The sequence below is a fragment of the Lactuca virosa genome, chromosome 4 (genome assembly GCF_052849685.1).
Source record: "Lactuca virosa cultivar CGN04683 chromosome 4, Lactuca_virosa_CGN04683_v6, whole genome shotgun sequence".
NCBI classification, from domain to species: Eukaryota; Viridiplantae; Streptophyta; class Magnoliopsida; order Asterales; family Asteraceae; genus Lactuca; species Lactuca virosa.
Window position 1 is genome coordinate 223,915,686 of NC_136429.1, and position 14,421 is coordinate 223,930,106.

Sequence of the window (14,421 nt, forward strand, 5' to 3'; positions counted from 1 at the left end):
GTCTTCATGAAGCTTGAGTGCCTAGTGCCCCAAGTGTGACACCTCAAATGGTTCACACAACACCAAATGCACATGGAATGACTTGATAGAAATGGAACACTCCTTGAAATCGTCTAGCCCTCATATTCACACATTAGTGCACGATTTCTTGAGCCATGGGATTCTTTTATATGGTGGCTATTAGGGTTACACCATGTAACTCATAACTTTACCCATTCCTTATGCTCCATGGATTTTAACCTCCATGGGTCACCCCATGGACTTAGTCCAACATAAGAAATCTTGGATAACAAGCCCACATATATAAGAATGAATGATTTACACAATCAACTCATATATTTAATTAGTCTCCTTTTGATCACTTAATTAATTCCAAATTAATTCTTGATCAATACTAATTAAATAACCTTATTAATATATTAGAACTTATAATATATTAACCAACCTTAAGTGTTATTTCTCTCATTATAGTCTATCCAAATGCATGATGCCATGCAACCCAAATGGACCATGTCGGGTCGGGTCAAGTCTTACCAATTACAGTTATGGACTTAGACATTAATCCAACACCTTTTTCATTATGGTTTGGGCCTTAGTTATGGACCAAGTTGGCCTAAGGATAGAATGGTCATTCTACCCTATGAAGGGTTACTGAATTAGACTAAATGATATTTTGGTATTGATAGCTCAGGGAGCCGAAGGATCATCAGTTTGGGAAGTTCCAGTTAGCAGCCAGAGGAGTTTTTAGCAGGACTTCAACAGTGCAAGGTGAGTCTCCTCACTGTGTGCATGGGTGTACGGCCACAATGCCGACCCATTTAGTTTATGTATGGTAGGAAGACATGGGGGTTAGCCCTAGGCATTGTATGATAGTATGTTTCCGGACCACAGTCTGATGCCAGGCGAGGCCCGAGGGAAGTTTATATGTATGTTATTCAGGACCAAGGTCCGATGCCGGGGCAAGCCCGAGGAATATTAGTATCTTAGTTATACTTGTTGTCTGTGTGATACTTGCATGTGCCTGGTAGGGAGGTGAGTGTGGGCGAGGTCCTGCATCTCATCACTAGCTGAGTATGGACGGGGTTCCGTATCTCATTAGTAGCAGAGCAGGGGCAGGGCCCGAGATAGGAGAGAAGTGAGTGTGGGCGGGGGCCCGTATCTCACTATCAGCAGGAGTGTGGACGGGGTTTCATGACTCATTAGTAGCAGGACATGGGCGAGGCCCAAGTTAGGCGAGGCCTTATGATAGGAATACAGTAGAGTATGTTTGCTTATGTGTTAGCGTGTTTATATGATTGTGTGTGTATAGCGGGCGAGGCCCAGAGACAGGCGGGGCCTAAGAGAGATATATATGTATACCAAGCGGGGCTCGATGCCAGGCGAGGCCTGATGCCGGGCGGGGCCCGATGCCAGAGCGAGTCCGATGTCGGGCAAGTCCCGATGCAGCGGGCGGGGGACCAGTATGTGGTTATATGTGTAGTATGCAGTAGTATGGGGAACTCACTAAGCTTCGTGCTTACGGTTTTCAGTTTGGTTTTAGGTACTTCCAGTAGCGGAGGGAAGAGCTCGGGCTGACTGCATCGCACACACCATGATGTTTTAACCTGGGATAATTTACTCTGATATGATATATTTAGACATGATACTCTGATTAAATATGTTTTGAATGAATGGTTTGATAACTATGGTTTTTATTATAGTTTTAAAATGAAATTTTGGACATGATTTTTGGGAAGTTACAAGTTGGTATCAGAGCCTTGGTTTGAGGGATTCGGGCACACTCTCGGGTGTGTCTGAACTCAAACTGAGGACTTGCTATGAAAAATTTTCAAAAAGAAATCATTTTTAGAAAATAACCTTGTAAAGAGAAAAGAATTTGAAAGGAGAAAGGCATTTGAAAAGAGAAAAGGGTGTGGTGCATGCAATCAGCCGAGCTCAAGTAAGTTCTCCCAAATTACCCATACATATTTGTTTAGATATAATATGCTTATGAGAACTGCATGTTAGATTAGGACTAAGGATCTAGGAAGGATGCCTTATGTGCCAGTTATATATGTATGATCTTAGAATCGCATGCTAGTACAGATTTCCTGATATGTGGACATAATTGCTTGATTATGTTTCTGGTTAGATTTTCTGTTGGTCTGAATGTTGTTTGCTCTGTGCTTGGTGAGACTTTGAGTGATGGGAGTTAACTACTAGGTGAATACGTTAAGTCACATGTGACCAGGGTTGAATAATCTCAGAGTATTGGATTTGACCCTATTGCGCAGCTCTTGTTTGATGAGTCCTTTACTCGAAGGATTATCCGAGCCTCGTTGCATGTGATGGTATTCACATAGTGGTTAATTGGCATTATGAAGAGTCCTTCAGCAGCTGAGGACTGGGTTGGGTTATAGATTTCCCTAGGGTAAGCCTAGGATGAGATTAGTGCTGGGAGCAATAGTAGTAGTGCAAGGGACTTGGTGGAGTCAAGGAAATCTTTGAGGAAAGTACGGATTGATGTGGAAGGTAGTAGGGGCCCATACTACTGAAAGCAGAGGATCTGTACTCGATTCAAAGAGGACTGAGATAAAACCAGGGAACTTGTAGAGCGTGTGTGATCCCTCAGTAGTGATGAGTATTCTGATGATGGTTATGATGTGTTGCAGAATGGTGACGCTACGGGGTAGACCAGTTGGCGATTCAGGCGCCGGTGAGGGATGGGGCTTGGGCTCAGGAGCCGAGCAGCTCGGGAAGCAGATGAGAGAGTTTATTTCAGCAGAGGTTACGCGTAGTATTCTAGACCAGACTCCTGTGATCTTTGGTTCGGTCAAAGAGGGTATTTTAGAGCTTCTGGATGAAAAGCTCGGAGCTTTTTGTACTGAGATGATGGCCATGATGGGGGCGCGTACCCTGACATTCCGAGAGTTCAGAGCTTGTGGAGCTCCAGATTATCATGGGGCTCGAGACCCATCGGTAGCAGCAGGTGGTTGGCCGATGTTGCCAACGCTTTCCGTACGAGCCGGTGTCCCGAGGGGGACAAGGTCCGACTTGCCTCCTGTCTTCTGAAGGACAGAGCACGGGATTGGTGAGAGGAGGTTGGTAATGCCATTGGGGATGATGACGCGTTGGACGCGATGACATGGAGTGATTTCTCAAACAGGTTCAGGGCCGAGTTTGCACCAGTGATTGAGGTGCAACAGTTAGCACGAGAGTTACAGGATTTGCGGCAGACTACAAAGACAGTGGCAGAGATCACCGCCAAGTTCAGGGAGAGGGCTCTTCTTGTTCCGCAGTATGTCGCGGACGAGGAGATGAAGAAGGCCCGATATCACGAGATGCTAAAGAGTGACATCAGGGAGTTTGTGAGCAGGTCCAGCTGCAAGACGCTGGAGGATATGATTGCTCGGGGCACGGGGAGGGAGATCGATCTGGAGCACCTCAGAAAGAGGAAGCCGGAGAGGTTCAGGTAGCCGCAAGTTCAGGCTAGAGACCCAAGGGGTCAGATGTGAGATCGAGGGATTATCAGGGCCGTAGTCGTTGTGGCAAGTGTGATAGGACGCACGAGGGTGCGTGCAGGGGTGGTAGTGGTGGTGATTCTGGCTGCTTCAAGTGCGGCCGTATTGGTCATTTCAGCAGGGATTGTACTGCTACCACCACTCAGGGGTCAGACCTGATATGTTTCCATTGCAGTCAGAGGGGCCACAAGAAGGCCCAGTGTCCGAGTTTGCTTCCAGCAGGACAGGTGATGGCACCTGCCCCTGTGACTTTGAGGATCACCGACGGCCGCTAGGGCCGAGCAGAGGCGCCTGCGGTGGGGAGCAGGGCTTTTTAGTTGTCTACAGTGGAGAAGCGAGCAGTACCGGATGTTGCAGGTGTGTATCTTTTGCTTTCCTGTCAACTTTTATTCATGATTATATTGTTATGGTACTGCATCTATGTTAGTGAATGTATGTTAGAATTTTATTTCTGTTCGTGTTCGGATCATATGCCATCTGCATATCATGGATTTTCGGGCAGTAGTTCATAGTAGTACCCCCTTTTTGAGCTGGTTCTCAGGATGCATTCACTATAGCAGGTGTAAGTGGGGCTCGGGAAGTGTTATGTTAGTCTTCAAGAGTGGTTCAGATTTGGTATTGGTTGGTTGGAGCGCTAGCAGTGGTAAGCGTTGGATGTCAGCAAATTGACCCTTTAGATGGAGAGAAGGATTGGGAATCCTTCCCAAGCTGGGAGCTGTAGGGATCTAGTCGAATCAAAGTGGGGGAGAACTATCCTAAAGGTTAGGAGAATGAGTAAGTGAAAATTGGGATGAGTTCGCAACTTTGTTGGAAAGGAAAGCAGCCCCAGTGGCTGTTGGGATAGAGGAGTGCGCGAGTTTGGAGTTTTGGAAACTTCCCAACATTAAGTTCGTTTATTTGCGGTAGATGATACCTGGGTGGGAACCAGGTTGGATATTTTCTCGGCAGGATGCGAGTTTAGTCAGGATGTAAGACTACGGGGTCGCCGTAGCAATCTCCAGCAGTTAGATAGAGCAGGAAGAGTAGTAAGGCTGCGGGATTGTTGGATTGATGTCTAAGTCCATAACTATAATTGGTAAGACTTGACCCGACCCGGCATGGTCCATTTGGGTTGCATGGCATCATGCATTTGGATAGACTATAATGAGAGAAATAACACTTAAGGTTGGTTAATATATTATAAGTTCTAATATATTAATAAGGTTATTTAATTAGTATTGATCAAGAATTAATTTGGAATTAATTAAGTGATCAAAAGGAGACTAATTAAATATATGGGTTGATTGTGTAAATCATTCATTCTTATATATGTGGGCTTGTGATCCAAGATTCCTTATGTTGGACTAAGTCAATGGGGTGACCCATGGATACTCCATGGAGGTTAAAATCCATGGAGCATAAGGAATGGGTAAAGTTATGAGTTACATGGTGTAACCCTAATAGCCACCATATAAAAGAACCCCATGGCTCAAGAAATCATGGACTAATGTGTGAGTGTGAGGGCTAGACGATTTCAAGGAATGTTCAAGTTTCTCTCAAGTTATTCCAAGTGTATTTGGTGTTGTGTGAACCATTTGAGGTGTCACACTTGGGGCACTAGGCACTCGAGCTTCATGAAGACATTCTACATCAAAGAGGTATGTATTTTATCTTGTTATATTTATTATTTTGTATGCTAGATTAGGATAATACCTTGGATGTTCATAATTGTATGTATAATAGAGAAAACATAGATCCAAGGTATTTAGGGTTGCATGTACACTTAGGAGTGTTAGAATGCTCATAACCCAACAGGGATAGCCGTAGCATTTCGTTAACAGCTAGTTAGAGGAGTGTAGGCGAGGGCCCGTATTTCCTAGTTAGCGGAGTGTGGGGGAGTCCCGTATCTCCTAGTTAGCATGATGAAGATCGATAGAGAGAGTAGTTCGTTGAGTTTTAGGTTGGAGTGGGGCCTGCATAGCCCAAGATAGGTGAGACCTGTGGGGGAGGCCACTCCGAGATATAGTTTGGATGAGACCCGTATGCGAGGCCCGTATGATTATAGCAGTGCAGGTGGGACCTTGTAGAGACCTTAGGGTCAAGATATGGGATCGAGGATCCCAGGAATTAGGGAGTCAGGGTGCCAATGTAGGTAGAGCAGTCTTAGGTAGCCGAAGTTTCTTCGGAAGTGGCTGGGAGCGACTTAGAGTTTGAGATTGGGAGCAGTAACCGGTGGGAGTCTGGTAACCCAGATGTAGATCAGTTGGGACCAGGGTGGTCCCGGTTCCTCCGGAAGGCGGATGAGAGACAACAGAATCTTCGGACAGGAATGTTGAGAGAAGATTGCAGGATAGTTGGTCGTAGCAGACTTCTAGGACGAAGTCTAGTTTAAGTGGGGGAGAGTTGTAACACCCTGTTCTGAAAGTATTCGCTTATGAATTTCAAAGGCCAAGGCTAGGGGCGTTTTGGTCTTTTATGGGTCTTGAATTTTTATTCGAAAGGTTTTTGGGCCGGGGTGTGTCTCTAGGAGCGTAGGGCTTCTCGCCACCTTTTCGTGGGTATAAAGTTCGTTGGAAACGGACCTCGGATAAGGAAGACATGACACTTGGAAGTTATTGGCATTAATGGTCCTTAATGGAAAAGGTTGACAAGGAAGGACCATGCATGCAAAGTGGAAGGCGTGTGGGTATGCCCAACGTAAGCTGGGTTACGCCCAACATATAAAGGGAAATGGTCGCGGGTGCCTTAGACGCACGCCCCGCGTACAGGAAGCACGCCCAGCGTCCGATCAGTGTCCAGAAACCCTAATTTTAGGGCCAACCACTATATAAAGAACATAATGGCTCAAACCCTAGCCTCTTTACCAGCCTCCCCAACCTCATAGAAACCCTAGAACGCCTCATCTCTTCATCCTTGGGTGATTTTAACTTCAAGAAGCTCATTTTGGTGGTGTAAGCTTGGAAGAAGAAAAGAAGAAGTTGGCAAGGAAGAACTTGGGAAGTTGGAGCTCATAGATCTGGAATAGCATCATCATTTGGAACTCTTTGGAGGTATAAAGTTCATAACTTTACTTAAGGGTGCTTAGATCTAGTGAGGTTTAGTGTTGAAGTAATTTTGGTCCAATATGTGGAAGCTTTATAGCCCAAATCCGATTTCCAGGCCAAGGGTTGCCACCCTTGGTGCTAAATGATTCTCTAGGTCAGAAATTTGACACCTTGATGGTCTTAATGGATTCATGCAAGAGATAAGACCATCTTCATGGACATAATGCATCATTTTTGGAGTTTGGGCTTGTTTGGGCCAAGTAAAGTCACCAAGTCAGTGACTTTATGGATTAAGACGTGGAAAAGGATCAGGATCTGTGATTATAGCTTCTGAAGTGGAGTATTAAGCCCTTAATGGGAAAAGGACTTAGCAGGGGATTTACGCTCAGCGTACGCACCTTCTAGCCTGTACGCTTAGTGTACGTGAACGTACGCCCCCCGTACTCTGTCAGTTTGGGCTTTGCATTATTGGGCCTCGGTTTGGGCCATGCTTTGGGTACTTGGGCCTTAGTGGGCCATCAGAAGTCAGATAATATGGGCCAAGGAAATGTTTGGGCTTAGGATAAGGCTCATTAAAGGGATTAGGCCAATTTAGCAAATTGGGCCATTAGTGGGCCACTAGTGGGCTTGGGAAGCTTACCTAATGTTGGGCCTTTTTCATTATGGTTTGGACCTTAGTTATGGACCAAGTTGGCCTAGGGGTAGAATGGTCATTCTACCCTATGAAAGGTTATTGAATTGGACTAAGTGATATTTTGGTATTGATAGTTCGGGGAGCCGAAGGATCAGCAGTTCGGGAAGTTCCAGTTAGCAGCCAGAGGAGTTTTTAGGAGGACTTCAATAGTGCAAGATGAGTCTCCTCACTGTGTGCATGGGTCTACTGCCACAATGCCGGCCCATTTAGTTTATTTATGGTAAGAAGACCCGGGGGTTAGCCCTAGGCTATGATAGTATGTTTCCGGACCACGGTCCGATGCCGGGCGAGGCCCGAGGAAAGTTTATATCTATGTTATTCCGGACCAAGGTCCGATGCCGGGGAAAGCCTGAGGAATGTTAGTATGTTAGTTATACGTGTTGTCTGTGTGATACTTGTATGTGCCTGGTAGGGAGGTGAGTGTGGGCGAGGTTCCGCATCTCATCACTAGCTGAGTATAGACGGGGTTCCGTATCTCATTAGTAGCATAGCAGGGGCGGGGCCCGAGATAGGAGAGAAGTGAGTGTGGGCGGGGGCCCGTATCTCACTATCAGCAGGAGTGTGGACGGGGTTCCATGACTCATCAGTAGCAGGACATGGACGAGGCCCAAGTTAGGCGAGGCCTTAGGATAAGAATACAGTAGAGTATGTTTGCTTATGTGTTAGCGTGCTTATATGATTGTATTTGTATAGCGGGCGAGGCCTAGAGACAGGCGGGGCCTAAGAGAGACATATCTGTATACCGAGCGGGGCTCGATGCCAGGCTGGGCCTGATGCCGGGCGGGGCCCGATGTCGGAGCGAGTCCGATGTCGGGCAAGTCCCGATGCAGCGGGCAGGGGCCCAGTATGTGGTTATATGTGTAGTATGTGGTAGTATGGGGAACTCACTAAGCTTCGTGCTCTCGGTTTTCAGTTTGGTTTCAGGTACTTCCAGTAGCGGAGGGAGAAGCTCGGGATGACTGCATCGTAAACACCATGATGTTTTAGCCTAGGATAATTTACTCTGATATGATATGTTTAGACATGATACTTTGATTAAATATGTTTTGAATGAATGGTTTGATAACTATGTTTTTTATTATAGTTTTAAAATGAAATTTTTGGACATGATTTTTGGGACGTTACAATATTAAACGGCTGAATTAAACAATATATGATAAACGGTTGAATAAAGTTGAGAACTGTGATTAGTTAAATTGAGATGAAAGTGACTTAATATAAAATATGGTTGAAATACATCATGATATAAAGTTGAAAATTGTAACCTATTTGGTTATTTTATTATCATGATTTGCATGGATGACCCATTAAGGGATTGTATGTTTCCTTTTAGTTGTATACAACTTGTCGACTCACGAAGCGTTGCTGACACTTGTTTCTTTTCTATATTTCTTTATGATTGGTGCAGGTAGCTTAGGAGAATGACATTGTGAGGTTGGGTCTCTTATTGGATAGTTAGATTTTAATAATGATTCCACTTGGACACGTTTTGTTTTACTCGAGTATTTATTTCCGCAACAATATAACAAATTTGATGTGTGTTTTTTTGTTTGGAATTTTTTTTCTTAATAAATAGTTGAAGTCTTCTGTTGTATTTTCTGTTAAATGGTTTTAAAACAAATAAAAAATGGAGTAAAAGTCACGAAGTTACAAGAACACCAACCACAACTATGATACTACTTGTTAGGGAAACCAGATGATATTTATCAAGACTTAGAACAAATCTGATGCCACATGCCAAGTTGTAATTCCCTTTGTTAGGAAGTAATGCAGATAATACACGAAACCAAAAGCACACAAAGACACAATATTTACATGGTTCGCACACAAAGACACAATATTTACATGGTTCGGTTAAAGTGGCTTATGTCCACGAGTAGGAGGGGAGTATTCTTTATTCACAGAATTCTCAAACAGAGGTTACAAGTACAATTCAACAGAAATTTGACATACTCACTAGAATTCAAGCTAGATTTTTAATTGACTTAGAATGACATCCCTATTTATAGACTAGAGATTAGACCTAAAACCCTAATGGGGCAAGCCCATTAATTTACAGGCCCATGAAAGGTGTCAACCAATCATAATCCTCAATGCAATAGCTTTTGGAACCTTCATTCTTGAGATACATTGCATTGACATCAACAATGCACCACTAGCACATTAGGTGCCATTGCATGGGACACCTTTTCACTGAGTGGTACCTTTTATCACTCTATGGCACCTCCAGTGCATGACACATCGTCGGGGTGCCGTGACGACACATTAGTGTGACATTGATTTGCACTTTCACACTTCGTGGCACCTCATGTGCATGAAACGTCTTCGAGGTGCCATTTTCTTGTCAAGGTGACATTGAGTGGCACCTTTTGTCACTTCGTGGCACCTTCTATACATGAAACTTCTTCGAGGTGCCATTCACTTTTCGAGGTTCCATTGAGTGGTACCTTCTTTGATGGCCTACTCTATTGTCAGATACTCCAGCCCAAAGAGTGACATCATATTCGAGGAGTGCCATCGTATCCAAGAGCGTCATTGCATACAAGTGTGCCACCATATCCAACTATGCCACCATATCCTAGTGTGCCGTCATATCTAGGTATGACACCATATCCACGTGTGTCATGCAAATGCTTAAAATGCTTAAGTCACATTTAACACTACGAAATAGGGATTCTACGTTAGATTTTGGTTGAACATGGATCTGCTATTGGATTATGAGATTTTTGTGTTGTTTTCTTCAATTATGTCTTTGTGGGTTTTATATCCATATAACCCAACACCGATGTCATCGATGTTGTGACGTATTAATGAAATTCATTTGAATTTTTTTTGAAATTTTATTCATAAATAGATATGTGTTGTGTATCTTTGGTTTTTGGTTTAAATCAAACTGATTACTCCCCATATAATCTATCAAAACTACATATATTTGCAATGATCTTTATTTGTAATTTCGTTCATAAGTGAACTTAGTTATATTCCCATAGACATAGTGCTCGGTATGATGTATATAAAACATATGAAAATATTATGATCTACCAAAAACATATTTTATAAGATATATAAAACATATTTTATAATAATATAAAAAACGTAGTTCATTTAAATCTTTCTTTAATAGGGTTGGAAAAAGTTTAATTTGTCGTTAATTTTAACAATATCCCTTAGATAGTTTATATTGTTCTAAAAATGCTTTTAAAAGAACATCCAAAATATATAAACTTGTCGTTATATTGTTCTAAAATGCTTTAAAAGAACATCCAAAAATATTTAAAAAAAACATACTTTATAATAATATAAAAAACGTAGATCATTTAAAACTTTCTTTAATAGAGTTGGAAAAAGTTTTATTTGTTGTTAACATTAACAATATTCTTTCGATAATTTATATTGTTCTAAGAATGCTTTTAAAAGAACATCCAAAATTATATAAATTTGAGGGACCAGTCTCTAATTAATAAAACTAAACAATTATTATTGAAAATATAAAATTAATGATTACTATAAGAAAAAGAATTAAAACATGTGTTATTATATACTTTTTCATTCAAAATAAATTATCAAATAAGATATATTCACCCACTCACATAAAGAGGGGTACATGAAACAATTGTATATAATTATTTTTTAAATTATATATATATATATATATATATATATATATATATATATATATATATATATATTCATTAATATTTTGTTAAGTATTAATTTTTATAAATATTGCATGTGTTCGAAAAGTAAGAAAATAGATCGAAATGGAAGGCTTTACTTTTACAAAGATGTAGGTAAATTAATTTATTAAAAAGGAATTTTAATACTTGTTAAATATATAGCAAGAGAAAGTTTAAAGAGTTTTATACATAAAAGTCTTACTATTTTGAGGTAATTTTTGATAAAGTCTTACTATTTAAAGAGTAATTTTTGATAAAGTCCTAAAAGTTTTTTTTTTTAAATTGAAAAGTCCAATTATTTTGGAAAAATCAAATAATCTGTCATTTTCTGTTAAAAATCTAAAAAATGATTTTTTCGTTAATTTAGAAAAAATTTTAAATAATCGTGATTTTTCTATTAAAAAAACTTTTATGATTTTATAAAAAAAAATTCAAAATAATGAGATTTTTCTGTATAAAACCGACAATTTAAATGAATATTTTTCTTATAAAATTAGAAAACTAATAAAAGAAATCAAGAGATTTATAAATAAGATTTGTGATTGTGAATTTAAACCGATCTTATTTATAAATATCTTAATTTTTTATATTAGTTTTCTAACTTTTGTAAGAAAAGTATCGATTTAAACTTTCTCTTATTATATACTGACAATTTCTTTTCACACATTTAAACTTTCTCTTACTATATATTTACAATATCCCACGCCAACCTTTTGACCACACATATATCTTTTGACATCGTCTATTCATCTCATATTTTTTGGTAAACTGTGTGAGTGTGAGTGGGTGAATGTATGGACACCTCATCATTTAACAATTTATGTGATGTGAGTGAGGATATATATAGGTTGAGTGCCAATTTAAATAAATGATACTAAATATATAAAATATATACTTTGGTTTTATCTATCGTATAACATTTGAATATACACTATAAATGTTATTATCCTATTTTTTTTTTATTAGAAGGATGGAGTCCAAGACTTTTAATTGAGGTTAGTGGGTCAAAAACGATTGTGAAGGAATCAGTCAAATATTTTGGCTTATTTAGAAACCTTTGTATATACTATATACTGTCGTGATCAATGTCATTAACTTAGATAATTTTTTTCCAACATGAAACTTCCTAGCAGTTGAGGTGGAGGTTATAATCCGATATCTGATATTGATAATGAAGTAGTAGAGACGGAAAAGTCTTTAGAAGTAAAAGCGAGAGAGAGAGAGAGAGAGAGAGAGAGAGAGAGAGAGAGAGAGAGAGAGAGAGAGAGAGAGAGAGAGAGAGAGAGAGAGAGAGAGAGAGAGAGAGAGAGAGAGAGAGAGGATGTAAGAGCTTTGTGTTCTTTTTATTTAAAAAAAGAATACAAATACAAAAAGGTAACTAAAAATAAATTTGTTAAATGGCATGCATGATCATTTCAATAAAATAACAGTCTGAGTAATTAGTTTTTAAAATAGTAAAACCAATCACGTAACAACAATGAAATCGTAAGAAACAATCATTTAACGTTTTCGATAATTGTCTAAATGTGCCACTTTTACCAATCATGTATTTTGTATATTTTGTATAATTAAGAATTTTATTATTTCTATATTATGTTTGTAATAACTTTTTTCATTACTTGAAAAAGTAATAGAAAGTTAAGGAAAGTTGCATTTAATAAAACAAAAGATCTATTCAATATCACCTTTACGAAAATTGCATTAATCGTGTATATGTCAAGTCTTGGTCGTATACTCGTATATGTCAATTCTTGGTCGTATCATTAATGTAAACACAACATATTGTCAAAGCTATTACATTACAGACGGGCAATATAACTTCCCCATAATATAATCCAAGGAGTCATAATTACTCATCGTCTCAGCATTCATCCGACAACAGCTAAAAAGCAATACAAATGGCCACCGGAAAATTCTTCCGAGATATAGAGCTACCTCAGCAAAAATCTCAGGACAACGGCGTTCTTTTCCCGGCGGTGTTATCCCCAAACCATAACACTGGTTCTACTGCAGTAGAAGAACGCCATGATTTTGAAGAAGCAATTAGAGTTCAGAAACCATGGCTGGAGTCTCTTCTCCAGAAAAGCGGTGCTATTCTCTTCCGAGGCTTCCCTGTTACCACACCTTCGGACTTCAACAACGTTGTCGAAGCTTTCTCCTACGCTGAATTTCCCTACTTGGGCGGCATAGCCACTCGGACGAAGGTCGTTGGCCGGGTTTACACCGCAAATGAATCTCCTCTCCATATGGGAATTCCTTTCCATCACGAGATGTCTTACGTAAATTTCTCTATTCTATCACATGTCTATGCAATTGCATTCTTAATTTCGTTTTTCATGTTAACAGTCAGATGATCAGTATGGTTCTGTAACAGAATAGTTTTTACAATTTATATATATTGATATGAATTTGGATCTCATGTAACAGGCTCGTGATTTCCCCACCAAGTTATTTTTCTTTTGTGACGAAGAACCAGGAGAAGGGGGAGAAACTCCGATAGTTTTAAGTCATATCATATACGAAAAGATGAAAGAGAGACACCCTGAGTTCGTTATGCAACTGGAGGAGCATGGGGTTACGTATACAGACTTTGCAAGTGATGAAAACGATCCATCATCCTTCACCGGTAGGAGTTGGAAGTCGATATTCAAAACCAACGACAAGAATGTTGCTGAGGAAAGGTGTGTGTTTCTTCATAATTTACATTGGACCCCATAAAACCAACTTTATATAAACATGCATGCATGGCTAGCTCACGAAAATCCTCCATTAATTGATCACAGGGCAGCGAAGCTTGAGGTGAAGGTGGAATGGACTGGGAATGGTGCAAAACTTACATCAGCTACACTGCCAGCCATCAGGCTTGACAAAGAGAGTAGCCGGAAAACATGGTTCAACAGTCTTGCAGTTGGTAGCGATGCTGTTGTGGAGATCGGTAATGGCGACCCTGTGCCTGATGATGCTGTGGAAGATTACTTGAAGATCTTAGAAGAAGAGTGTGTTGCGATTCCTTGGAAGAAAGGCGATGTTCTGCTTATTAATAATTTGATGGTTCTTCATGGCCGACGACCACTACTAAAGCCCCCACGTCGTATACTAGCTTCCCTTTGCAAGTGATCGGCGTTTCATTGCAGGCAAAAACAATATGTTTTAGTTTATAATTAATAACTAGAAAAGTGTCCCCCCCTCTTTGCGGGCGTCGGAAGCCTTAAATATCGTTTTTCCGGAATCCTTCAATGTTGGTTTTTTGTTATAGTTAAATGGTATTGCGTTTAATATTCATTAGTTTGATTACCACGTTTCTGTCAACCGCAGAGTAAAAACTCAATTTCTTTTCAAAAGAAACCGGAAACCAAATTCAAAGCCTACCATACCATATCAAAGGTATAGCATACACAAATAATAATGAAAAACATAAAAAAAAACTATAGTCCCTTAGCGGTTCATGAATGAGCAAATAAAACCGTTGATTCAATAATGTGTATGTAACCCCACAACCTCTTTGTTCTCTAATCGATCCAACATCC

At 40.2% G+C, this 14,421-nt stretch overlaps 1 protein-coding gene across 1 annotated transcript; it reads left to right on the plus strand.

Annotated features, from left to right (window-relative positions):
• Positions 1-12,744: 12,744 nt before the first annotated feature.
• Positions 12,745-14,203, plus strand: LOC145168738 (clavaminate synthase-like protein At3g21360). Its single transcript, XM_079087459.1, has 3 exons — positions 12,745-13,173; positions 13,322-13,575; positions 13,678-14,203. Exons 1-3 carry the CDS (start codon positions 12,793-12,795, stop codon positions 14,009-14,011), a joined length of 969 nt encoding a protein of 322 aa, XP_078943585.1. The 5' UTR covers positions 12,745-12,792; the 3' UTR covers positions 14,012-14,203.
• The last annotated feature ends 218 nt before the right edge of the window (positions 14,204-14,421 follow it).